At 44.3% G+C, this 24,266-nt stretch overlaps 1 protein-coding gene across 2 annotated transcripts in view; it reads left to right on the top strand.

Annotated features, from left to right (window-relative positions):
• Positions 1-24,266, top strand: part of ANKRD6 (ankyrin repeat domain 6) — a 215,981-nt gene that overhangs the window by 111,585 nt on the left and 80,130 nt on the right. For both annotated transcript variants that reach the window (XM_060114600.1, XM_060114598.1), the window contains exon 2: positions 16,574-16,837. In XM_060114600.1, coding sequence (XP_059970583.1) covers positions 16,718-16,837 — 120 coding nt within the window. In that variant the 5' untranslated portion in view covers positions 16,574-16,717. The remainder of the gene's footprint in view (positions 1-16,573; positions 16,838-24,266) is intronic.

Here is a 24,266-nt window from a genome sequence, read left to right as displayed (position 1 = left end):
TAGGGGACATCCGAGTAAGAAGTCTGTTAAATGGTTGGGTGTTTAAAAAATGGAGCTTTAGAGAGAGTGGTTGAGGCTAAAGAAGATTTGGAGCAATTCGTATCTAGGCAGCAGAGGAGTGTGTGGGCAGCAGGTATGGAGGATATGTATGTACTGAGATCTTCCAGGGAAGAAGATGAGCAGAGACAACAACCTGGAAGAGAATCTCAGGGACCTGCAACATTTAAGGGACCAGTGAAAGAAGAGCCCTTGGATGAGAGAAAGAGATAGTCCAAGGGATGGTAGGAGCATGAGGACAGAGTGGGTCACGGAAACCAGAGGAGGAGGAAGTGTGATGAGGGAGGGATGGTAGCAGTGCCTCATGCAACAGAGAAATCATGTATGGTAGGAACTGAAGGTTACCATTGTGTTTGGCAACTAAGTCAATGTAAAACTAGCTGGTTACAATGCAAAATGTTATAGCCACTTTGGAAGGCAGTAAAGCAGTTTCTTACAAAGCTACACGTCCTACAATACGATTCAGCAAATGTATTCCTTGGTATTTACCCAAAGGAGAGAAAACTTATGTACACACAAAAACCTGCACATGGGTGGGTTTTTTTAAAGGTATTTTTTACTTTTTAAAATAAATTTATTTATTTTTGTTTATTTATTTTTGGCTGCACTGGGTCTTTGTTGCTGCGCCTGGGCTTTCTCGAGTTGCGGCGAGCGGGGGCTACTCTTTGTTGTGGTGCACTGGCTTCTCATTGCGGTGGCTTCTCTTGTTGCGGAGCTCGGGCTTTAGGCCTGAGGGCTTCAGTAGTTGTGGCTCACAGGCTCTAGAGTGCACGCTCAGTAGTTGTGGCTCATGGGCTTAGTTGCTCCGCGGCATGTGGGATCTTCCTGGACCAGGGCTCAAACCCGTGTCCCCTGCATTGTCAGGTGGATTCTTAACCACTGCACCACCAGGGAAGCCCTGCACATAGGGTTTTTTTAATTGAAATCTAGTTGACATACAGTATTGTGTTACTTCTGTGAACTGCACAGTGATTCAACATTTACATACATTATGAAATGATCACAATGATAAGTCTAGAAACCATCTGTCCCCATACAAAGTTATTACAATATTATTGATGATATTCCTTATGCTGTATATTACATCCCTGTGGCTTATTTGCACACGGATGTTTATAGCAGCTTTATTCATCATTGCCAAAACTTGCAAGCAACCAACATGTCTTTTATTTATTTATTTATTTATTTATTTATTTGGATTTTATTTTATTTTTTTTTATACAACAGGTTCTTATGAGTTATCCATATTAGTGTATATATGTCAATCCCAATCTCCCAGTTCATCACACCACCAGCCCCCCCGCCACTTTCCGCCCTTGGTGCCATACGTTTGTTCTCTGCATCTGTGTCTCAATTTCTGCCCTGCACACCGGTTCATCTGTACCATTTTTCTAGGTTCCTCATATATGCGTTAATATACGATATTTGTTTCTCTCTTTCTGACAGTCTCTAGATCCATCCACGTCTCTACAAATGACCCAATTTCGTTCCTTTTTATGGCTGAGTAATATTCCATTCTGTATATGTACCACATCTCCTTTATCCATTTGTCTGTCGATGGACATTTAGGTTGCTTCCATGACCTGGCTATTGTAAATAATGCTGCAATGAACATTGGGTTGCATGTGTCTTTTTGTTTTTTGTTTTTTTAAAAAATAAATTTATTTATTTATTTTTGGCCGCATTGGGTCTTCGTTGCTGCATGCGGGCTTCTCATTGCAGTGGCTTCCCTCGCTGTGGAGCACGGGCTCTAGGTGCACGGGCCTCAGCAGCCGCGGCTCGTGGGCTCAGTAGTTGTGGCGCGCGGGCTTAGTTGCTCCGTGGCCCGTGGGATCCCCCCGGACCAGGGCTTGAACCCATTTCCCCTGCATTGGCAGGTGGACTCTCAACCACTGCGCCACCAGGGAAGCCCGCATGTGTCTTTTTGAATTATGGTTTTCTCTGGCTTTATGCCCAGGAGTGGGATTGCTGGGTCATATGGTAATTCTGTTTTCAGTTTTTTAAGGAGCCTCCATACTGTTCTCCATAGTGGCTGTATCAATTTACACTCCCACCAACAGTGCAAGAGGGTTCCCTTTTCTCCACACCCTCTCCAGCATTTGTTGTTTGTAGATTTTCTGATGATGCCCATTCTAACTGGTGTGAGGTGATACCTCACTGTAGTTTTGATTTGCATTTCTGTAATAATTAGTGATGTTGAGCAGCTTTTCATGTGCTTCTTGGCCATCTGTATGCCTTCTTTGGAGAAATGTCTATTTAGGTCTTCTGCCCATTTTTGGATTGGGTTGTTTGTTTTTTTTTAATATTGAGCTTCATGAGCTGTTTATATATTTTGGAGATTAATCCTTTGTCCATTGATTCGTTTGCAAATATTTTCTCCCATTCTGAGAGTTGTCTTTTCATCTTGTTTGTAGTTTCCTTTGCTTTGCAAAAGCTTTTAGGTTTCATTAGGTCCCATTTGTTTATTTTTGTTTTTATTTCCATTACTCTAAGAGGTGGGTCAAAAAAGATCTTGCTGTGATTTATGTCAAAGAGTGTTCTTGCTACGTTTTCCTCTAAGAGTTTAATAGTGTCTGGTCTTACATTTAGGTCTCTAACCCAGTTTGAGTTTATTTTTGTGTATAGTGTTAGGGAGTGTTCTAATTTCATTCTTTTGCATGTAGCTGTCCAGATTTCCCAGCACCACTTATTGAAGAGACTGTCTTTTCTCCATTGTATATCCTTGCCTCCTTTGTCATAGATGAGTTAGCCATAGGTGCGTGGGTTTATCTCTGGGCTTTCTATCCTGTTCCATTGATCTATATTTCTGTTTTTGTACCAGTACCATATTGTCTTGATTACTGTATCTTTGTAGTATAGTCTGAAGTCAGGGAGTCTGATTCCTCCAGCTCCGTTTTTTTCCCTCAAGACTGCTTTGGCTATTCGGGATCTTTTGTGTCTCCATACAAATTTTAAGATTTTTTGTTCTAGTTCTGTAAAAAATGCCATTGGTAATTTGATAGGAATTGCATTGAATCTGTAGATTGCTTTGGGTAGTATAGTCATTTTCACAATGTTGATTCTTCCAATCCAAGAACGTGGTATATCTCTCCATCTGTTTGTATCATCTTTAATTCCTTTCATCAGTGTCTTATAGTTTTCAGCATACAGGTATTTTGACTCCCTAGATGGGTTTATTCCTGGGTATTTTATTCTTTTTGTTACAATGTTAAATGGGAGTGTTTCCTTAATTTCTCTTTCAGATTTTTCATTATTAGTGTATAGGAATGCAAGAGATTTCTGTGCATTAATTTTGTATCCTGCAACTTTACCAAATTCATTGATTAGCTCTAGTAGTTTTCTGGTGGCATTTTTAGGATTCTCTATGTATAGTAGCATGTCATCTGCAAACAGTGACAGTTTTACTTCTTCTTTTCCAATTTGGATTCCTTTTATTTCTTTTTCTTCTCTGATTGCCATGGCTAGGACTTCCAAAGCTATGTTGAATAATAGCAGTGAGAGTGCACATCCTTGTCTTGTTTCTGATCTTAGAGGAAATGCTTTCAGTTTTTCACCATTGAGAATGATGTTTGCTGTGGGTTTGTCATATACGGCCTTTGTTATCTTGAGGTAGGTTCCCTCTATGCCCACTTCCTGGAGAGTTTTTATCATAAATCGGTGTTTAATTTTGTCTAAAGCTTTTTCTGCATCTATTGAGATGATCATATGGTTTTTCTTCTTCAGTTTGTTAATATGGTGTATCACATTGATTGATTTGCATATATTGGAGAATCCTTGCATCCCTGGGATAAATCCCACTTGTTCATGGTGTGTGATCCTTTTAATGTGTTGTTGGATTCTGTTTGCTAGTATTTTGTTGGATTTTTGCATCTATATTCATGAGTGATATTGGTCTGTAATTTTCTTTTTTTGTAGTATATTTGCTGGTTTTGCATTCAGGGTGATGGTGGCCTCATAGAATGAGTATGGGAGTGTTCCTTCCTCTGCAGTTTTTTAGAAGAGTTTGAGAAGGATGGGTGTTAGCTCTTCTCTAAATATTTGATAGAATTCACCTGTGAAGCCATCTGGTCCTGGACTTTTGTTTCTTGGAAGATTTTTAATCACAGTTTCAATTTCATTACTTGTGATTGGTCTGTTCATATTTTCTATTTCTTCCTGGTTCAGTCCTGGAAGACTATACCTTTCTAGGAATTTGTCCATTTCTTGCAGGTTGTCCATTTTATTGGCATAGAGTTGCTTGTAGCAGTCTCTTAGGATGATTTCTGCGGTGTCCGTTGTTAACTTCTTTTTCATTTCTAATTTTACTGATTTGAGTCCTCTCCCTCTTTTCCTTGATAAGTCTGGCTAATGGTTTATCAATTTTGTTTATCTTCTCAAAGAACCAGCTTTTAGTTTTATTGATCGTTGCTATTGTTTTCTTTGTTTCTATTTCATTTATTTCTGCTCTGATCTTTATGATTTCTTTCCTTCTGCTAACTTTGGGTTTTGTTTGTTCTTCTTTCTCTCATTCCTTTAGGTGTAAGGTTAGATTGCTTTTTTGAGATTTTTCTTATTTTTGAGGTAGGCTTGTATTTCTATAAACTTCCCTCTTAAAACTGCTTTTGCTGCATCCCATAGGTTTTGGATCATTATGTTTTCATTGTCATTTGTGTCTAGGTATTTTTTTATTTCCTCTTTGATTTCTTCAGTGATCTCTTGGTTATTTAGTAATGTACTGTTTAGCATCCATGAGTTTGTGTTTTTTATGTTTTTGTCCCTATAATTGATTTCTAATCTCATAGCGTTGTGGTCAAAAAGGATGCTTGATATGATTTCAATTTTCTTAAATATACTGAGGCTTGATTTGTGACCCAAGATGCGATCTATCCTGGAGAATGTTCCATGCGCACTTGAGAAGAAAGTGTAATCTGCTGTTTTTGGATGGAATGTCCTATAAATATCAATTAAATCTATCTGGTCTATTGTGTCATTTAAAGCTTGTGTTTTCTTATTAATTTTCTGTTTGGATGATCTGTCCATTGGTGTAAGTGTGGTGTTCAAGTCCCCCACTATTACTGTGTTACTGTTGATTTCCTCTTTTATAGCAGTTACCTTATGTATTGAGGTGCTCCTATGTTGGGTGCATATATATTTATAATTGTTATATCTTCTTCTTGGATTGATCCATTGATCATTGTATAGTCTCCTTCCTTGTCTCTTGTGACATTCTTTATTTTAAAGTCTATTTTATCTGATATGAGTATTGTTACTCCAGCTTTCTTTTGATTTCCATTTGCATGGAATATCTTTTTCCATCCCCTCACTTTCAGTCTGTATGTGTCCCTAGGTCTGAAGTGGGTCTCTTGTAGACAGCATATATGTGGGTCTTGTTTTTGTATCCATTCAGCGAGCCTGTGTCTTTTGTTTGGAGCATTTAATCCATTCATATTTAAGGTAATTATCGATATGTATGTTCCTATTACCATTTTCTTAAATGTTTTGGGTTTGTTTTCATAGGTCTTTTCTTCTCTTGTGTTTCCCACTTAGAGAAGTTCCTTTAGCATTTGTTGTAGAGCTGGTTTGGTGGTGCTGAATTCTCTTAGCTTTTGCTTGTCTATAACGCTTTTGATTTCTCCTTGGAATCTGAATGAGATATTTGCCAGGTAGAGTAATCTTGGTTGTAGGTTCTTCCCTTTCATGACTTTAAATATGTCATGCCACTGCCTTCAGGCTTGTAGAGTTTCTGCTGAGAAATCAGCTGTTAACCTTATGGGAGTTCCCTTGTACGTTATTTGTCATTTTTCCCTTGCTGCTTTCACTAATTTTTCTTTGTCTTTAATTTCTGCCAATTTCATTACTATGTGTCTCGGCGTGTTTCTCCTTGGGTTTATCCTCCTGTATGGGACTCTCTGCACTTCCTGGAGTTCGGTGGCTATTTCCTTTCCCATGTAAGGGAAGATTTTGACTATAATCTCTTCAAATATTTTCCCGGCCCCTCTCTCTCTTCTCCTTCTGGGACCCCTATAATGCGAATGTTGTTGCATTTAATGTTGTCCCAGAGGTCTCTCAGTGTGTCTTCATTTCTTTTCATTCTTTTTTCTTTATTCTGTTCCACGGCAGTGAATTCCACCATTCTGTCTTCCAGGTCACTTATCCGTTCTTCTGCCTCAGTTATTCTGCTATTGATTCCTTCTAGTGTATTTTTCATTTCAGTTATTGTAGTGCTCATCTCTTTGTTTGTTCTTTAATTCTTCCAGGTCTTTGTTAAACATTTCTTGCATCTTCTCGATCTTTGCCTCCATTCTTTTTCCGAGGTCCTGGATCATCTTTACTATCTTTATTCTGAATTCTTTTTCTGTAAGGTTGCCTATCTCCACTTTGTTTAGGTGTTTTTCTGGGGTTTTATCTTGTTCCTTCATCTGGTACATAGCCCTCTGCCTTTTCATCTTGTCTATCTTTCTGTGAATGTGGTTTTTGTTCCACAGGCTGCAGGATTGTAGTTCTTCTTGCTTCTGTGTGCCCTCTGGTGGATGAGCCTATCTAAGAGGCTTATGCATGTTTCCTGATTGGAGAGACTGGTGGTGGGTAGAGCTGGGTGTTGCTCTGGTGGGCAGAGCTCAGTAAAACTTTAATCTGCTTGTCTGCTGATGCGTGGGGTTGGGTTCCCTCCTTGTTGGTTGTTTGGCCTGATTCGACCCAACACTGGAGCCTACCCGGGCTCTTTGGTGGGGCTAATGGCGGACTCTGGGAGGGCTCACGCCAAGGAGTACTTCCCAGAACTTCTGCTGCCAGTGTCCTTGTCCTCACGGTGAGACACAGCCCCGCCCCGCCTCTGCAGGAGGCCCTCCAAAACTAGCAGGTAGGTCTGGTTCAGTCTCCTATGCGGTCACTCTCCTTCCCCCTGTGTCCTGATGTGTATACTGCTTTGTGTGTGCCCTCCAAGAGTGGAGTCTCTGTTTCCCCCAGTCCTGTCAAAGTCCTGCAATCAAGTCCTACTAGCCTTCAAAGTCTGATTCTCTAGGAATTCCTCCTCCCGTTGCCAGACCCCCAGGTTGGGAAGCCTGACGTGGAGCTCAGAACCTTCACTCCAGTGGGTGGACTTCTGTGGTATAAGTGTTCTCCAGTTTGTGAGTCACCCACCCAGCAGTTATGGGATTTGATTATATTGTGATTGCGCCCCTCCTACCGTCTCATTGTGGCCTATCCTTTGTTTTGGATATGGGGTATCTGTTTTGGTGAGCTCCAGTGTCTTCCTGTCAGTGATCGTTCAGCAGTTAGTTGTGATTCCGGTGCTCTCGCAAGAGGGAGTGAGAGCACATCCTTCTACTCTGCCATCTTGAACCAGTCTCCAACATGTCTTTTAATAGGTGAATTGATAAACCCTGATACGTCCATACAATGGAATGTTATTCAGCACTAAAAAAAAAAAAAGAGCTATCAAGCCATGAAAAGACATGGAGGCATCTTAAATGCATTTTACTAAGTGAAAAAAGCCAGTGTGGAAAAGCAGCATATTGTATGACTCCAACTGTATAACATTCTGGAAAAGGCAAAACTTTAGAGACAGTAAAACGATCAGTGGTTGTCGGGGGTTGTGGGGGAGGGAGGGATGAACGGGTGGAGCATTAGGCCAGTGAAGCTATGATACTATAGTGATAGATACATGCCATTATACATTTGTGCAGAGCCAAGGAACTGTACAACACAGAGTGAACCGTATGCAAACCATGGGCTCTAGTTAATGATAATGTATCTATATTGACTCATCAGTTATAGCAAACGTACCACACTAAAGCAAGATGTTAATAATAGGGGACACTATGTTTGGTGTGAGGGCGGGAGTATGGGTGAAGTAGTATAAGGAATCTCTTTATACTTTCTGCTCAATTTTTCTGTAAACCTAAAACTGTTCTAAAAAATAAAGTCTAGGGCTTCCCTGGTGGCACAGTGGTTAAGAATCCGCCTGCCAATGCAGGGGACACGGGTTCAAGCCTGGGTCCGGGAAGATCCCACATGCCACGGAACAACTAAGCCCATGCGCCACAACTACTGAGCCTGTGCTCTAGAGCCCGCAAGCCACAACTACTGGAGCCCACACATGTAGAGCCCGTGCTCCACAGGGAGAGAAGCCATCGCACTGAGAAGCCTGCACACTGCCACGAAGAGTAGCCCCTGCCTGCTGCAACTAGAGGAAGCCCGTGCACAGCAACGAAGACCCAATGCAGCCAAAAAAAATTTTTTTTTAAATTAAAAATAATTAAATTTATTAAAATAATAAAGTCTATTAATTAAAATAAAAAGAAAGGATAGAAGAAAGGAAGGAATAAAAGAAGAAGTAAAGGAAGGAAGGAAGGAAGAGAAAGCTGTGTACATACAATCTTGAAAGTGTAGCATGAACCCATAATTATGACTAACCCAATTCTGTATGTTTGAGTTCCAAGTAGTACACAGGTCTGACTAGTCTCTCTTCTTACCAACATTTAGGATTCCCCATCACAAATGCAAGATACAGTCCAATGTCTTTGGCATGATGTGAAAATTTTTCTACAGTCTGACTTTGCAACATCATCTCTGGTCTTTGCCCACGTATTATAAGCTCCAGCTGCAAAAGTCTCTTTGTTCCTCTTTCCTACCCTTCCAGACCACTCTGCCTTTGCTCTTGTTGTTTTCTCTGCCTATGTCCTCCCCCACTTCTCTATCTAATAAAATCCTCCAGTCCTCCAAGACCCAGCTCAAATGTGACCTTCTCTGTAAGAACGTTCCTGACCTGCTTTCCACCCCAGCACACCAAGCAGGAAAGCTGTCTCACCCAATTCCCATAGTTCTTTGTGCTCATCTCTTCAATCAATGCTTCATACACCACAGAATTAACAACCGCAGCATCAGCAACGGTTTAGTAGGAAAATTCGGGGCAGAAAGAAGCCAGATCAAAGTAGATTGAAGGAGTGGATAGGAGATGAGATATGGATACACGGCAGGTGGGCTACTCTCTGCGGACTGGTTTTATTGTCATTTGGTATTGCTTGTTTAGGTCTATCTTTAGCATTTGTGGTTTTACCCAACAGAAGTTAAGGATATAGTGAGAGGAAAATTCCAGGGGTGACTGTGATGCTGTCCAGTGCTTGGGTGCTGACGGACCTGTGTCACTTGAGATCAGTAATTCTGATCCCAGGAGCTGGGATCATCCTCAGTTTTGGGGAGGAAGTGAAAGGGAAGAATGAAAACATCCCCCATTTGTTATCTCTTGAAGGTTCTGCAGCCATAGCCTGTTTTAACTTTGGGGAAAGGAAAAAGGCTAGTTGACTTGGTTCGTATCTCCTCTATTTTTTATGGGATCTAAAGACCAATTAATGATTAGAAAAAGCAATTGATTATTAGATTTTCTAGCATCCACTGAAGAGACATTAAAGGCTAAGTATGTTCCGGGAACTATGCCAGGCACTGGAGATACAAGATAAACAAAATAGGGTTCCTGCCCTCAAGGAGTTCTGTCTAACCAGGAAGACCAACCTTGAGCTCATGCCAGCAAATTACACTGTGAGGGAAGCTCGGGACTTCGTCACCAGGGCTGCCGTAACAAGATACGGTAGACTGGGTGGTTTCAATGACAGGAATCTATTTTCTCACAGTTCTGAAGGCTGGAAGCCCCAGATCAAGGTCCAGCAGAGTCTGGCTTCTGATAAGGATTCTCTTCTTGGCTTGCAGATGGCCACTTTCTCGCTATGTCCTCACATGGCCTTTCCTGTGAGCGTGGCTCGGCGGTGAGGGTGCAGGTGTGCGAAGAGGCAGCTGGGGAAGAGAGTGAGCAGGGGGCTCTTTGGTGTCTCTCCTTATAAGGGCATTAACCCTATCAGATCAGGGCCCCACCCTTAGAACCTCGTTTTACCTTAATTACCTCCTCAAGGCCCTGTTTCCAAATGCAGTCACACTAAGGGTTAGGGCTTCAGTACATGAATTTTGGGGGACACAATTCAGCCTCATCTTGTCTAGGGAGAGATGGGGCAGCGGAGGGCTCAGCAATGGATGACTCTTGGTCTGGATTTTGGGTCATTTGCTATGTGATGTGAGTGCCTGGCCCCCAACTTGGAGGCTCTGGTGGTCTAGCAGCGCCAGACAACCATGTAAAAAGGGAAGGTTTCTACACCACAAGCCTCCTGTCAGTCATATCTGTATTCAGTGATGTGTCCTTAAACCTCCGATATATTATTTTTACATTTGTTAGCAGCTTTTCTTGATGGTAGGGTATGTCATAGGTTTACTGAATAGTATCCAAATGTCCCTCAACTTTCATGGAGAGGCAACAGCCTCTCCATGCCTCCTGCAGAGGTGATTGTCTCAAAGATCCTCTAAGTTTCAGACTCAGAAGAGAATAGTTACTGTACTTGAGACGTCCTCAAGCAATAAGCATACGTGTTCCTTTGCCGTGGTGGGCTTGCTCAAGAGGTGCCTCTCGGGCCTCCCTGGTGGCGCAGTGGTTGAGAGTCCGCCTGCCGATGCAGGGGACACGGGTTCGTGCCCCGATCTGGGAGGATCCCACATGCCGCGGAGCGGCTGGGCCCGTGAGCCATGGCCGCTGGGCCTGCGCGTCCGGAGCCTGTGCTCCGCAACGGGAGAGACCACGACAGTGAGAGGCCCGCCTACCGCAAAAAAAGAAAAAAAAAAAAAAAAAAAAAAAAAAAAAAAAAAAAAGAGGTGCCTCTCTGCCCCTGTCTTTTGCAGATAGCACTTGTGAACACCAGACTCTGCGAGCAACCACTGTTGTTCTATCCTCATGGATACTATTGTGTTGAGGGTCCCTATCTGGGGAGTCCGTTTTCTCAGAAGAAGGAAATGTCAGAAGCTCTGAGAAAATTAACCACTCCTTGCCTTATACTTCTGTCGCATTTGGTGTACAGTTCTCATCTGGCATCTGGCCTTTTGGGCCCTGATCAAGGCTGATCAGGGCCAGATGATGAGTTTCTTCAAAGTAGGGAGTGGGTCACATTCATCTGTATTCTAAGCTCACTGGTCCTCCAGTGGTGGTCGTAGTATCCCAGCAGTGATCACTTCTGGATAAACTAGTATATGCGGGCCGTGCCTTAAAAACAGGATTATCATTCTACTGGCATTTTGTCTCCCCAGGGGAATTCATTCTCTCTGCAGCGCACCAGCCCCGGTCCCTGGCTATTCTCCTGCCCTTGGTGTAAGGCGAACACTGGCCAAAGCAGAATCCCAGCCCCTTGCCCATAGGAGCTGCTACCCTTAGGGTAATGGAAGCAAGGCTTTGGGCAGGGATGGTGCTTGGAGGGTTCATGTTGACAGTGTTCTTTTCGCCTCTCCAGGACCAACAATTCTTGCTTTTAGAAATGAGGGGGAAAATAGTAATATTGGTTCAAGTCAAAACCAAAACCCTCTGCTTTTCTATGATTACTCATAGAAATAGTTGGGAAGTTGGTTTTCTGTTGCTTCCACAAGTGGTCTGGAGGACACACCTGCAATGTGGAGGGCCATTGACGGCACTTGAAAAAGCTCCCTGTTTCCTCCCTTCCCCCTTTCCTGCAGAGACTCTGTTCAGAGGAGGATTTTTGAGACCAACTATGGGTTCACAAACACGGGGAACGGCTTCTCAACCAGGCCCTAGTCTCCTTGCTGCTGCGGTCACTGTGCTGGAGCTCTCTGCCCAAGCGGGGCGGGGAGTGTCTGGGTCTCTGCTGTTTCCACAAAACGGGCATTTCCATAACTGTTGTCACAAAGGCAGTTCATTACAGATGTTGACCCCTCCTGCATTCCTCCGTCCCTTACAACACGTGCATTCATCTCCCCGTATTACTGCTGAAAGAATACAAACTTCGTTTCTCTGTCATCTGAGCATCATTCAAAAGCACTCCGCCCATCTGTGAATCATTCCCTGACTCTGATCAGAGCAGTGTTACAGGTCCTCTGCTGGCAGGAGGGAGCAGTCCAACAAAGTCTGAAGACCCAAGACTTCTGTGCCAGGCAGACTAGGAAGCCACCAAACATTGCGAGCTGAATGGATGTCTTACTGAGCTTTTAGATGTGATCGGGCCAGTACTGGCAGAGGAAGCTCAAGGGGAAAAGGCAGCAAGCACTGTAACGTAAATCACTGCAGACCCTTGGGCGTAACAGCCCTAGGAAGCTAATGATCTCTCCAGGAAAGAACTGACCGTGGTTTTCCAGCAAGAGAACACGATGTAGAACGGGGAGGACAGGCCCCTGGATGTGAGTACAATCTCTCAACACAGGGTTTGGACAGTAGGAGCAAAGCGAATTATCATAACTGATGGTCCTCCCTGACCACTGGTTCCTGGGTGCCTGTGGATCATCTCTGGGTGGGCTGTGCGTAATGCCTGGCTGGGACTTTTGTTTGCAGGTTTCTTCTAGAATATTTTGCCTGTTCGGAGACTGAATGCAGTGGCTTTGGGATACCGGTACCGGGGGACTTTGTTGTAAATCTTCAAGAAAACCTCATAGACCTTTCACTGTAAAAAGAAAACCGATCGGATCACAGACCAAGCAGCTGTTTGGCCCTCTGGCATTTGTAATGAGAGACAAAAACACCGGTGAACTGGAGAACAATGAAAACGGGGCCGTGGACTGGGAGGAAGGAGGGAAATCTTTCTTAGGAAGCGAAATCCCTTTCTAGATTCATGATGCTCATGGCGTATTTATGATCATGCGTTTATTTCATTTCTGCTTAAAGAACTCGCAGCTTGTTTGCATTTTAAGGTTTTTCGCCTGTGAAGAATGCTGTGAAAGTGACAAAGAGGGATGTGATTGATAGACTTGGGGCAGAAATTCCTCACCGCCAGCAACGGGAAGTGTCTTGAATGCTAGGTGATCTATTTGGAAGCGGAAGCTCAGACGGAATGAGGGAATGGAGCTGCTTGCGGCCTGGGTACCCAGCAGGTTGGCAGTGAAGTTTAACTCCTTGATTGCAGACTGGTCACCCTCCCTCTCTATTCCTCTCCCCTCCCCACTCACTGTTGGGGGTCCAACAGCCTCTTTATTCCTCTCCCCAGCCCACTTCCTTCCACCTGGTTTGATTTGTCAGTTCAGAGGGATCAGATGAGAAGCCAAGTATCCCCTCACTGCAAAAGGATGGGGATCATTGTTCTAGGTGGGAGGTAAGGATACAAAGATGTAGGGCAGTGATCATGAGAGAGGTGGAAAGGAACGTGAGCTGGGCCCTGCACCCCAGCCCAAGGTGGAAGTCAGAAAGGAGGCAGAGGGACTTCCCCGGCGGTCCAGTGGTTAAGACTCCGTGCTTCCATTGCAGGCGGCACGGGTTTGATCTCAGTTTGGGTTTGATCCTGGGTTGGGGAACTAAGATCCCACATGCTGCACAGCAGGGCCAAAAAAAAAAAAAAAAGAAAGAAAGAAAAAGAAAGAAGGAGGCAGAAAAGAAGACTTAGCCACTTTGATCCCTCCCTCCGCCCCCCTCTGCTGTGTGTAAATGAAAATGAAGGCGAATACTGGAGGTCCTACTAGTGAGGCTACTGGATTGAAATTGAGCATGAACTTGAGACACCCAAGCACAGAGCGATGATGCTAGCAGCAGACTAGGAACTGGAAGCCTGGGATTCTGTTCCTGATTTTGCAGGCAGTTTTCTGGGCAACTCTGGTGGTGGTGAGGTCTCCAGAATCTCACGGGGGACCTATCCTGAAGGCCGCTCTCTGCCTCCCGTGGGCTGTGCACTGGCCGTGGTGGAGGGTGTGGGATGGCTTGGGGGTGGGGAGCATTTTATTCTTAAGTAGCTGCCATTGAAATTTAAAAAAAAGAAAAACCAAAACGCTGACATTTCTGCTTGGCCAACATTTTCTCACAAATGTAGTGTTTCTGTCTCTTTAAAAAAAAAAAGGAATAGTAATGTGTGCTGGGCTTGTAAAGGGCTGTTTACCAAAGGTAATTATGGGCTATCTCAGTAGCTGGCAACCGTGGCAATCAGTGCACCTTGGCTTTTGTCTCAGTGTCCCCGAGGCTGAATTTATGGCATGGGACGGAAAGGAGGGAGGAGAGGGACTGTCGGTGTAGACAGGCCGGTTAACCCGTGCTTCCATTGCTGGGGAGGCCGGACAGCTTGGCTGATGGGCTGCCCTGGGGTTGCAACAAGAAGATCTCTATCCCCAGGAGTTAAGCTGTGGAGTGAAATGGTGAAAGTTTAGCCATGACGATAATGTGTGTATGAACCGGGCCATTGTACTTGAGACACTCAGATGCCCGTTGCAGGAAAGGTTCGGGAAATAAATAACAAATGAGTGAGTGCCGAAGAATGTGGCTGAGGGAGGGAGAGCATTTAGGAAGCCAGGGCTAATTTTCTGCGTTTTCCTGCCATTTGGGCCTGGAGTGCTTTCGCAGGATTGGGGCAGACAGATCAGCAGCTCAGGGTAATTGGTTTGAAGGTGCCGCAGATTACCTGAATGAAGAGAGGAATGTATCCTGTGTTTACGAAAACAAACCACCCCCAAACAGTAGAACATTCTGGGAAACATAAAGCCCAAACTACAGTCTTTCAGTGCGACCCTGGGGATTTCCAAAGGCTTTTCCAGCTCCATTTCTCTCTGTTTTGAGTCTCAACTTTATTCTTTCATTGGTGCATTCATTCAGCAAAGATTTGGGGCGCATCCCAGCGATCTCTGACCGTGGCTGCGGGAGGGGTCCCCTGCTTGTACCTTCTCCAGGTTTGTTGCGCTTCTGATGAGCCTGGTGATCAGAGCAGGGTGGGTTTGTGAGAGTTCCTCGTGTCTCTTTCCTTGCTATCTCTCTTTTTTTTTTTGGCCGTGCTCCATGGCTTGTGGGATCTCAGTTCCCCGACCAGGGATTGAACCTGTGCCCTCGACGGTGAAAGCGCGGAGTCCTAACCACTGGACCGCCAGGGAAGTCCCTTTCCTTGCTCTTTTTTAATCCACATTTTGGGCAACAGATGGACGACAGTGAGAAAATTTGATCATTTGCAAGCTGAGCAGGGAGAAGAATGACCTTTCGGAAGTTACTCACATTTGGCCAATATTTTCACGTAATAAGATACCATCTTTAGTCCCTACCACAGTCCTGTTGTTCTGTCTGTTTTATACATGAACGTTTAACCCCAGCTGCCTGGAGCTGCTGGTGACACGAGCCACCTGGATGTCACGGTGATGCAGAGTCAGAGCAGGTACCGACCAGCCCTTTCTCAGTCACATCACAGCCAGTGCCTTACTCTTTACAGATTGAAAGGAGCATGGGGTTTGCCTGGAAACCGCTGTAAAGGACATCTGTATCTTCTGGTCCTTCATCATTAGAATGTGTGGTAGGGCCTGGGATTCCTTGTGGTACAGCATTTTCTTTCCATCTGCAATATTGGTATTTTTAGTAAGTACATTTTAAAACAAAAAGAGGCCCACATTGCCTTGCTCTCCTAATAGGAAGAGGTCAGATCTTAAGCTTTCCTTCTTTGGCCCCCCAAACCCTTCACCTTTGGCATAATACCAGTGGCTTTGGTTTGCTCTAATGGTGGTCCAGGGCTACTGGGAAGAGTCAGTCTTTCAAATTCTAGGGCTTCCCTGGTGGCGCAGTGGTTGAGAGTCTGCCTGCCGATGTAGGGGACGCGGGTTCGTGCCCCGGTCCGGGAAGATCCCACATGCCGCAGAGCGGCTGGGCCCGTGAGCCATGGCCGCTGAGCCTGCGCATCCGGAGCCTGTGCTCCGCAACGGGAGAGGCCACAAGAGTGAGAGGCCCGTGTACCACAAAAAAAAAAAAAAAAAAATTCTATCCATTTGGCCATTTGGTGGAAAGAGGGCATGAGTTTCCTGCTAGTTATACCCCCAGACCACTGCTCCGAGCCGGGGCTCAGCATCCTGTTGCCGGTTTGAATTGCCCACTTACTTCCCTCTTGTTAAGCCCCTCCCTAGAGGAACTGTTTGTAGCATCACTTTGGTTCCCAAGATGGGTTGTTCCAGCAGTTATTGGTTAGGGGATGGTCTGGGCCTGCTCCCAGCTCTGCATCTGTTGCAGAATTCTGGAACCTGCACCATGTACAATGGGAAAAGGATGAAGGAAGAGAAAAGCCGGAAATGCTGGGAGAAAGCCCCGTGGATGTGGCCCCCTCCTCAGGGTCTCTGTGGGGTGTGGTCCACAGGCACCTAACCGGCCAGGGGAATAGGCATGTTAGCCGTGGTGGGCCCACAAAATGTGGTCCAGAGGGCCCTGTGTGGTCTTACACAGTGTAGTTTCCTGCCAAGGGTGGGCCTGGAAACCAGGCTACATTCAGGGGATCGTGTCAGGCCGCTGCTGCCTGGGTAGGAGATGCAGAGCAGACCTCGCTGTGGTCTGGAGTCTGCGGGGGTGGGGATGGGAGCGGGGTGTTGCCGTATACTCTCCACCTTCCACGTGCAAGTTCAGGGTTTGCTCTGCAGAGGGTGCTTCCCGCCTGTCCTGTCCCCCCCAGCTCCCCTCCCCTGCACTGAGCAATCAGCAGATGCCCTAAGACCAGGGAGGAGAGGTGTGGCCTGTCCTGGGTGCTGAGTGGTGCTGATGGCAGCTTTGTTCTGTAACCCCTAGGTCCCAAAGATGGCATAGTGATGAAGGCACCTTCCAATGATCGGAACGTCTTTACCCGAGGGTGCCTGCCTGGGCCCGTGGCATCGCGTTTAGCCAAAGGAACTTGTCTACCACTTCCCGGAAAACGTCTTACTCTCCTAATTCATGAGCCAGCAGGATGCGGTCGCCGCGCTTTCAGAACGCCTGCTCATAGCTGCATACAAAGGCCAGGCGGAGAATGTGGTTCAGCTCATCAACAAGGGTGCCAAGGTAGCGGTTACCAAGGTAACAAGAGAATAAACACTTTAGCCGTTCCCTGGGGAAAAGCCTGCCTCTTAAGCATTGTCCATAAAACTGTTGTGTTGGGTTCAGTTTTCAAAGAACTGGTTGGTTTTGGGGTTTTTTTGTTTTGTTTTTTTCCAGTGTTGGAGGTTTGGGGAGAAAGAAGAAGGATTAAAAATGCTTTCGTTGCTATCTTTCAAATGGAGTCACTCGTAATTAGCATTTCACCCTCTTTAAAATCGCAGTGTGGACTTTTCTCACCTACTTCTTTAGCCAGATGGACAAGAGATCTCTCTGGAGAAACTGGGGCACGAGAACTTACTGGGTAGAGTGTTTGTGCAAGAATCACGTTAGGCTCCCTTGGGAGGCCTGTGGACGGGGCAGCCCAGACGCCATGCAGAACCTCACTGCTCCCATCTGGACAGTGATGGGCTTGGACCAGATGCCTCCCAATGACCTCTTTAGGCTGATTTCACGTGGGTCAGTGAGAATGTGTCGCAGGCTTTGGAGGGCATTGCTGACCCCTCACCAACAGATGACACCATGGTAGACGAGAGAATGCACAGGCCCAAGGGCAGTTTTATAGCAAAACTGAGGTAAGGCAGGCTCTGCCCAGTTAGGTGACAAGTGCAAATACATAGATGAAGTCATGCTGACGGCAAACACTTAGTATTGCTCTAAGCACTTTATAGGCCTCTAGAAGAGGTTCTCTTTTCATCCTCACTTTAGAGATGAGGAAACTGAGGCACAGAAAGATTGAAGTAATTTACTCAAGGGGCCCCCAGCTGCTGAGTGGCAAAACTGCAACTTGGACCCAGTTATGACTCCAGAGCCCCCCACTCCAGGCCACCCCAGAAAGAGCCATGGAGAGAGGCGACGTTTCATTTTCAAATAGTAACGTCTGTTGACCTCTGACCTCCTATGGCAAAGATTGGCCAGCTCACATTTTAGTTAGTCACGTGCAGTCTCTGTATTTCCTGCTTCTGATGTGTGCTTTTTCCAGCACCACCAAGCAGTTAACTCAATTCTGGCAGTATCTGTCTGGAGGTAGCATCAGATCTCACAGGCTAAGGGCTCAGTCCCATAAGACTGCTTCAGACACCAGTCACAAGTCCAGGTTGTCACCTGTGCTTCTGACTGACTGGCTATAAATCAGAGGTTCCCACACCTCACTCCTTGGGTTGAATTAATTGGCTAAAGCAGCTCACAGAACTCAGGAAAACATTTTACTTACCAGATTACCAGTTTATTATAAAAGGATATAACTTAGGAACAGGCAGATGGAAGAGATGCAGAGGGCAAGGTACGGGGAAAGGAGGCTGAGCTTCCATGCCTCTACGCGCACCACCCTCCCAGCACCTCTGTGTGTTCACCAACCCAGAAGTTCCCTGAACCCTGTCCTCTGGGTTTTTGTGGAGGCTTCATTACATAGACATTATTGACCAAATCATTGGCCATTGGTGATTGATTCAACCTCCAGCCTCTCTCCCCTCCCTGGAGGTCAGGGAAGTGTGACTGAAAGTTGCAACCTGTAATCACAGTTGGTTCCCCTGGCAACCAGCCCTCCATCCTTAGGGCTTTCCATAAGTTATCTTATTAATATAACCTTGGGTGTGGTTGAAAGGAGTTTCTTATGAATAACACGCTCCTTTCACCTTTACGGCTCTGGAGCTATTTCAGGAGCTGACAGCAGAAGACCGACTGTTATAACAACAGATGCTCCGGTTGCTCTTATCACTTAGGAAATTCCAAGGAGCTGTGAGCCAGGACCGGAGGTTAAGAGCAAATCTGTATTTCTTTTTCTTTTAATTAATTAATTTTTTATTTATTTTATTTTTGGCCATGTTGGGTCTTCATTGCAGCCCGTGGGCTTTCTCTAGTTGCGGCGAGCAGGGGCTACTCTTCATTGTGGTGCGCGGGCTTCTCATTGCGGTGGCTTCTCCTGTTGCAGAGCACGGGCTCTAAGCGCACGGGCTTCAGGAGTTGTGGCACGTGGGCTCTAGAGCGCAGGATCAGTAGTTGTGGCGCACGGGCTTAGTTGCTCCGCAGCATGTGGAATGCTCCTGGACCAGGAATTGAACCTGTGTCTCCTGTATTGGCAGGCAGATTCTTAACCACTGTGCTACCAGGGAAGCCCTATATTTCTTATCATAAGTCACAGTATCACAATGCTTGTCTCTAGAGAGACTGAAAGCCTTTGGGTACTCAAAGTTCACCCATTAGCCTAACAGCACTCTGACCTAGGTGGTGACTAGGTTGTATGGAATCCAGGGTGAAGGGAACCTTGACTCAGGCCTCGGCATGATCTACCCACAGCTCTTCAGGACCCAGGCAGTCACACATGGGAGAAAGTACAGGAACTCTGTAGTTAGGGCACATGTGTACACATTTTAACTTTGCTGTGTTTGCTAATTGTGCAAGTTGCTTAACTTCTTTGAGCCTCAGTTGCCTTATCTGTAAAATGGGGATAATAATACCAACCTTTCAGAATTGTTTTAATAATAACTTATTAAAGCACTTAGCTCATAGTCTGCAAGTTCTCTTTTTTAAACAGTATCATTTGCTTTTTAAAAAACAGCTTTATTGAGGTATAACTTACATGCCAAAAAGCTTACCCATTTTAAGTGTGAAATTTGATAATTTTTTTAAAGTATTTATTTATTTATTTATTTGGCTCCACCAGGTCTTAGTTGCGGCGTGTGGGATCTAGTTCCCCAACCAGGGATCGAACCCAGGTCCCCTGCATTGGGAGCGTGGAGTCTTTACCACTGAAACACCAGGGAAGTCCCTGAAATTTGATAATTTTTTTTTTTTTTTTTTTTTGTGGTACGCGGGCCTCTCACTGTTGTGGTGTCTCCCGTTGCGGAGCACAGACTCCGGACACGCAGGCTCAGCGGCCATGGCTCACGGGCCCAGCCGCTCCGCGGCATGTGGGATCTTCCCGGACCAGGGCACGAACCCGTGTCCCCTGCATCAGCAGGCGGACTCTCAACCACTGCGCCACCAGGGAGCCCCAAATTTGATAATTTTTCATGTATTTACAGCGTTGTGCAACCAACACCATGTTCTAGTTTTAACACATTTCTAATTTTAGATTCCCAGTAAGAAACTCCATACTTCTTAGCTCTCATTCCCCATTCCCATCCCCAGCTCCTGGCAACCATTGATCTACTTTCTGTTTCTACAAATTTCCCTTTTATGGACATTTTATATAAATAGAATCATACATTATGTGGTCTTTTGTGTCTGGGTATCTTCATTTAGCCTACTGTTTTCAAGGTTCATCTGTGTTGTAGCATGCATTTTCTTTTATTGCAGAATATTATCCCACTATATACATATACCACATTTTGTTTATCCAGTCATCAGTTGATGGACATTTTGGGTTGTTTCTGGTTTAGAACTATTACGAATAATGCTGCTGTGAACATATTTGTTCTCATTTCTTTTGGGGAGACACCTTGGAGTGGAATTGCTGGGTCACATGGTAAATCTATGTTTAACATTTTAAGGAACTGCCAAGCTATATTCCAGAGTATCTACCATTTTACATTCCCAACAGCAGTGTATGAAGCTTCCAGTCTCTCTGTGTCCTCACCAATGCTTGTTATTGTCTTTTTTTTTTACATCACTTGCTTTTTAATAATTATCAAAGTAAAGCATACACATAGAAGCTTTAAAAGTATAAGTTCAAATACTGTTAAGAAGGCTTTTAACAAAAACTCCAATCTGCTCCCCTGCAGAAAAAACTTAAAAATTTTTCAGACTTATTTTTTCCTGGTCTTTATTTTAATATTTCTAATGAATATGCAAATACTACTAATTTGATTAATCAGTTTAATTTTTAATTAAAAAAAATTTAGGTATTATTATTTTAATTTTTATGTTGCACATACCCATAAGTTAAAGCACCAAATATTTTTACTATGTTTGCCTTCCTTTTTTTTTTTTTTTTTTTTTTTTTGCGGTATGCGGGCCTCTCACTGTTGTGGCCTCTCCCGTTGCAGAGCACAGGCTCTGGACGCGCAAGCTCAGCGGCCATGGCTCACGGGCCCAGCCGCTCCGCGGCATATGGGATCCTCCCGGACCAGGGCACGAACCCGTGTCTCCTGCATCAGCAGGAGGACTCTCAACCACTGCGCCACCAGGGTAAGCCCTGCCTTCCATTTCTGATTCTCCGTAGGCAACTACTTTCGATTCTTTTGGTAGATTCTTTTAGTGCTTACATCCATAAAGATATCCTGATATTGCTAAATCTTGATTTTTTCCACTTTTGGCATTATCTGTTTAACAATATGAAAACCGATGATTTAAGATTTAGCTTTCTTTCCCTCTCCTGCCCTCTCACACATACTTTCATAACAATGACCTCAGTATTTCATTTTTACATATTTTAACCAATTTATTCCAATTATAGCTGAGCCCTGTGGTATGTACTATCATAACATTAACTTTTTTGCAATAATTTGTTTACCCTGATGTTTATAATCGTCTTATATTTGTTTCTTTAGTTTTGTCTCTTACTGTCACTAATCGTCCCCATCTGTGTAATCTCTGGATGTGCAGGATGTTCGGTAGTCTCTCCATTGATTCTCCTTGAAGAGCGTCCCCTGGAGCCCCTTCCCCTGCTTCAGTCTGCGCTGGAGGCTTTCAGCCTCTGGCGGCTGTCTGAGGATCCACCTTTACTCTTACCCTAGGGATTCCCCTTACCGCTTTTATATATGTTGACTTGGTATTTTCTGGGCCCCAGTGTCTTTCTCCGTCTTTGTTTTGTTGTGGTACACTCTCTAGTACAGTACTGTCTGAGAGAACTTTCTGTGATGGTGAAATGTTCAATATCTGTGCTGTCTAAACAGAGTAGCAACACATGGCTCTTGAGTACAGTTGAACAATAAGAGTTCGAACTGCGCAGGTCCACTTACACGTAGATTTTTTTCAGTAGTGAATACTATAGTACCATGTGGTCGGTGGTTTGTTGAATCTGTGGATTTGCAGCCGCAGACACTGAGGAACGACGGGTATGGAGGACCTGGGAATATGAATATCAGTTATACTCGGATTTTTGACAGCGTGGAGGGTTGGCACCATTAACCCTCATGTTGTTCAAGGGTCGGCTGTACTTGAAATGTGGCTAGGATGACTGAGGAACTGAATTTTAAATTTAATTTTAATTAATTAAGTTTAAATGCCATGTGTGGCTGGACTACCATATTGTTTGGTTTTTTTTAAGGCTCCACAAGTTGAAGTTACATGTAACTTGTTTAGTTATATTAAAACACATTTATAAACATAATACCAAGCTTAATTTTAGGTATTTAATATTCACTTGCATCATGTGGACTTTCAAATTTATTACATTTTTTAATTGGTTAATAATTTCAATTTACAAGAAGCTCATGCAGCTCAATATCAAAAAAACAAACAACTGAACCCCAAAATGGGCAGAAGACCTAAATAGACATTTCTCCAAAGAAGATATACAGATTGCCAACAAACACATGAAAGGATGCTCAACATCACTAATCATTAGAGAAATGCAAATCAAAACTACAATGAGGTATCACCTCACACCAGTCAGAATGACCATCATCAAAAAATCTACAAACAGTAAATGCTGGAGAAGGTGTGGAGAAAAGGGAACCCTCTTGCACTGTTGGTTGGAATGTAAATTGATACAGCCACTATGGAGAACAGTATGGAGGTTCCTTAAAAAACTAAAAACAGAATTACCATATGACCCAGCAATCCCACTACTGGGCATATACCCTGAGAAAACCATAATTCAAAAAGAGTCATGGGGCTTCCCTGGTGGCGCAGTGGTTGAGAGTCCGCCTGCCGATGCAGGGGACACGGGTTCGTGCCCCGATCCCGGAAGATCCCACATGCCGCGGAGCGGCTGGGCCCGCGAGCCATGGCCGCGGAGCCTGTGTGTCCGGAGCCTGTGCTCCGCAACGGGAGAGGCCACAGCAGTGAGAGGCCCGCGTACAGCAAAAAAAAAAAAAAAAAAAAAAAAAAAAAAGAGTCATGTACCACAATGTTCATTGCAGCACTATTTACAGTAGTCAGGTCATGGAAGCAACCTAAGTGTCCATCGACAGACGAATGGATAAAGAAGATGTGGCACATATATACAATGGAATATTAGCCATAAAAAGAAGTGAAACAGTTGTTTGTAGTGAGGTGGATGGACCTAGAGTCTGTCATACAGAGTGAAGTAAGTCAGAAAGAGAAAAACAAATACCGTATGTTAACACATATATATGGAATCTAAAAAAAAAAAAAGGTTCTAAAGAACCTAGGGGCAGGACAGGAATAAAGATGCAGACGTAGAGAATGGACTTGAGGACACAGGGAGGGGGAAGGGTAAGCTGGGACAAAGTGAGAGAATGGCATGGACATATATGTGCTACCAAATGTAAAATAGATAGCTAGTGGGAAGCAGCCGCATAGCACAGGGAGATCAGCTCTGTGCTTTGTGACCACCTAGAGGGGTGGGATAGGGAGGGTGGGAGGGAGGGAGATGCAAGAGGGAGGAGATATGGGGATATATGTATATGTATAGCTGATTCACTTTGTTATAAAGCAGAAACTAACACACCATTGTAAAGCAGTTATACTCCAGTAAAGATGTTAAAAAAAATTTCATAGATACCTTGGATTTTTTATATAGTATACTGTCAAACCAAACATAATAAAATGTCTTCTTTATGAAAAAATCTTATAAAACTTATTTTGTTATCTTCATCAATAATCTACCGCATGTCATTTATTGGCTACCATATTGAATAGCACAGCTCAAATGCCTTCCTGAGAATGAGCGCACAGGAGAGACTAATCAATTTTAGACACAATCTATTGCCGCTTTCTCTCCCACATTTCTCCCTATCTAGTTATATCACAGTTTTGGAGCAGATCCATAATTAGTGTGATTATATAAATGCTCTTCACTGGTGAGCCCATAATTGTACTATCATTACATTTCCATTGTTTGTATAACTTGCTGCTTTTCCTGAACTTGATCATTGCCTTGATTTTTAAATTTGTTTAGTTTTATTCAAACTTATAGTTAGGTGTTTCCTCTACCTTTCAACTCTGTAAAACAGTTCTTAGAGGGAGTTCCCTGGTGGCCTAGTGGTTAGGATTCCAGGCTTTCACTGCCATGGTCCAGGTTCAACCCCTGGTCAGGGAACTGAGATCCTGCAAGCCGTGCAGCGCGGCTGGGGAAAAACAAAACAAAACCAGTTCTTAGTGTAATTTCCATGGTTAAGCCTATCATGTATCTACCAGTTTTATTCTTTTCCTGGAGATATCCCTTCTGGAGTCATCCATCCTTCTGTTCCAGTTTGATCTGGGCTTCTCTCTAGTTCTGATGCATGCAGTCATCCTGAGAATTCCTTTCACCTCTCCCCTGTGTTAGACCCCCTGTTTGCCA

The sequence above is a fragment of the Mesoplodon densirostris genome, chromosome 12, assembly GCF_025265405.1.
Source record: "Mesoplodon densirostris isolate mMesDen1 chromosome 12, mMesDen1 primary haplotype, whole genome shotgun sequence".
NCBI classification, from domain to species: domain Eukaryota; kingdom Metazoa; phylum Chordata; class Mammalia; order Artiodactyla; family Ziphiidae; genus Mesoplodon; species Mesoplodon densirostris.
Note: the sequence above shows the minus strand (reverse complement) of the source record. Positions and strands in the feature narration are given on the sequence as shown.